The sequence below is a fragment of the Glycine soja genome, chromosome 3, assembly GCF_004193775.1.
Source record: "Glycine soja cultivar W05 chromosome 3, ASM419377v2, whole genome shotgun sequence".
NCBI lineage: Eukaryota > Viridiplantae > Streptophyta > Magnoliopsida > Fabales > Fabaceae > Glycine > Glycine soja.
This window is the reverse complement of record NC_041004.1, coordinates 6,397,357-6,399,357: the sequence shown is the minus strand read 5'-3', so window position 1 is coordinate 6,399,357 and position 2,001 is coordinate 6,397,357. Positions and strand designations below refer to the sequence as shown.

Genomic DNA, 2,001 nt, shown 5'->3' with positions numbered 1-2,001 from the left:
GGCTGTTGTTAGCTCTTACTGCACAAAAAGGTTGGATTATACATCACATGGATGTTAAATCAGCCTTTTTGAATGGGCACTTGGAAGAAGAAATTTTTGTAGAGCAGCCTGATGGATTTGTAGTTCATGGACAGGAGGAGAAAGTCTATTGGCTGAAAAAGGCCTTGTATGGCTTAAAGCATGCCCCAAGGTCTTGGTACGACAGAATTGATGCACATTTGATAAGCTTAGGCTTTGAAAAAAAGTCTAAGTGAGTTTAGCTTGTATGTCAAGAAGACGGATGTTGGAATAGTCATTGTTTCCTTGTATGTTGATGACTTACTTATGACAGGAAGTTCAAAGGAGCTAATTGAAGAGTTTAAAGGAGGAATGAAAGAAGCCTTTGAAATGACTGATCTTGGAAAAATGTCATTTTTCCTTGGTATGCAGGTGCAACATGATAGAGGTGAAGTCTTTGTAAGTCAAGAAAAATATGCAAAGGAAATTCTTAGAAAGTTCAAGACGGAGGAATGCAAGCCAATTGCAACGCCAATGAATCAAAAGGAGAAATTCAGCAATGAAGATGGAGCTGAAAAAGTTGATGAAAAACTGCACATAAGTTTAATAGGATGTCTGATGTATTTGACTGCAACCAGGCCAGACATTACTTATGCAGTAAGCTTGTTGTCACGATATATGCACTGCGCTAGTGAGATTCATTTTAAGGCAGCTAAAAGAATCCTGAGATATATCAAGGGTACTATTGGTTATGGAGTGAAGTTTCAGCCAGTAAAAGAGTTCAGTCTTTATGGATATTCAGATAGTGATTGGGCTGGGAGTAATGATGACATGAAAAGCACTTCAGACTATTGTTTCACATTTGGTTATGGAGTTTTTTCATGGCATTCAAAGAAGTAAGATGTCATAGCACAATCTACCGCTGAAGCCGAATATGTAGCAGCTATTGCAGCTGCAAATCAAGCAATTTGGCTTTAAAAACTTATGGCTGATCTACGCATGGAGCAAAAGGAGAGTACACAGGTTCTTGTTGATAATCAAGCTACAATTTCAATTTCTAAGAACCTTGTGTTTCATGGGAAAACAAAACATTTTAAGATAAAGTTGTATTTCCTAAGGGAGGTGCAAAAGCAAGGTGACGTGCAGCTGCTGTATTGCAAAACTGAAAATCAACTTGCTGATTTTTTAACAAAATCACTTCCTCAAGCAAGATTTGAGTATCTTCGACAAAAACTTGGTGTATGCTGCCGTTGAGTCAAAGAGGAGATTGTTGGGATTTTGTGATTCCAACAGCATGTGGTTGAAGGAGTCAAATCAGTTAAATAAAGACATGTTCCTATGCTATTTCTTAGGAGGATTTTATGCATGGCTTAGTTAATTAGCTTAGCAGATATCTCTCAAGTTTGTTTACATTTCTGTTTTTAATTTGTAGTATAAATATTTGCTGTTTATGCTCAATAAAATTATTAGTTCCCCTTTCATCCTCTTGTCTCTTATACTTTAAATCCTACACTTACAGATGGAGTTGGTTAAAAATTTTACAATCTTCACATCTATTGATTTCTCATCCAACCATTTTGAAGGACCTATACCAAAGGAGCGTATGGATTTCAAAGAACTTTGTATCTTATTGTCAAAAACTGCTTTGCCTAGTGAAATCCCATCATCCATAGGTAACTTGAGACGACTGGAGTCTTTGGACCTTTCACAAAACTCGTCGGGTGGAGAAATTCCCATGCAACTTGCAAGTTTGTCATTTTCTTTTCATATTTAAATCTCTCATTCAAACATTTGGTGGGAAGGATCCCAATTGGTACCCAAATTCAGTCATTTTCAGCTCTTCCTTTGAAGGAAATTATAGGCTATACGGTTTTCCATTGACTGAAAATCCAGAAGATAAAAAGCCAGCAACGCTAACAAAGCTAGAATGTGAAGACTAACTTGGAAAATTGAATGGAACTTCGTTAGTGTGGAATTGGGAATGATTTTGGGCCATTGAATTTT

The 2,001-nt window shown here is 36.9% G+C and overlaps 1 protein-coding gene across 1 annotated transcript; it reads left to right on the top strand.

Annotated features, from left to right (window-relative positions):
• Positions 1-324: 324 nt before the first annotated feature.
• Positions 325-897, top strand: LOC114404878 (uncharacterized mitochondrial protein AtMg00810-like). The gene has a single exon (XM_028367618.1). The coding sequence runs from the start codon at positions 325-327 to the stop codon at positions 895-897; it is 573 nt and encodes a 190-aa protein (XP_028223419.1).
• Positions 898-2,001: the final 1,104 nt, after the last annotated feature.

Bases quoted from the DNA above. Each gene is read 5' to 3' on its own strand.
- LOC114404878 (XM_028367618.1), top strand. From the start codon at position 325: ATGACAGGAAGTTCAAAGGAGCTAATTGAAGAGTTTAAAGGAGGAATG.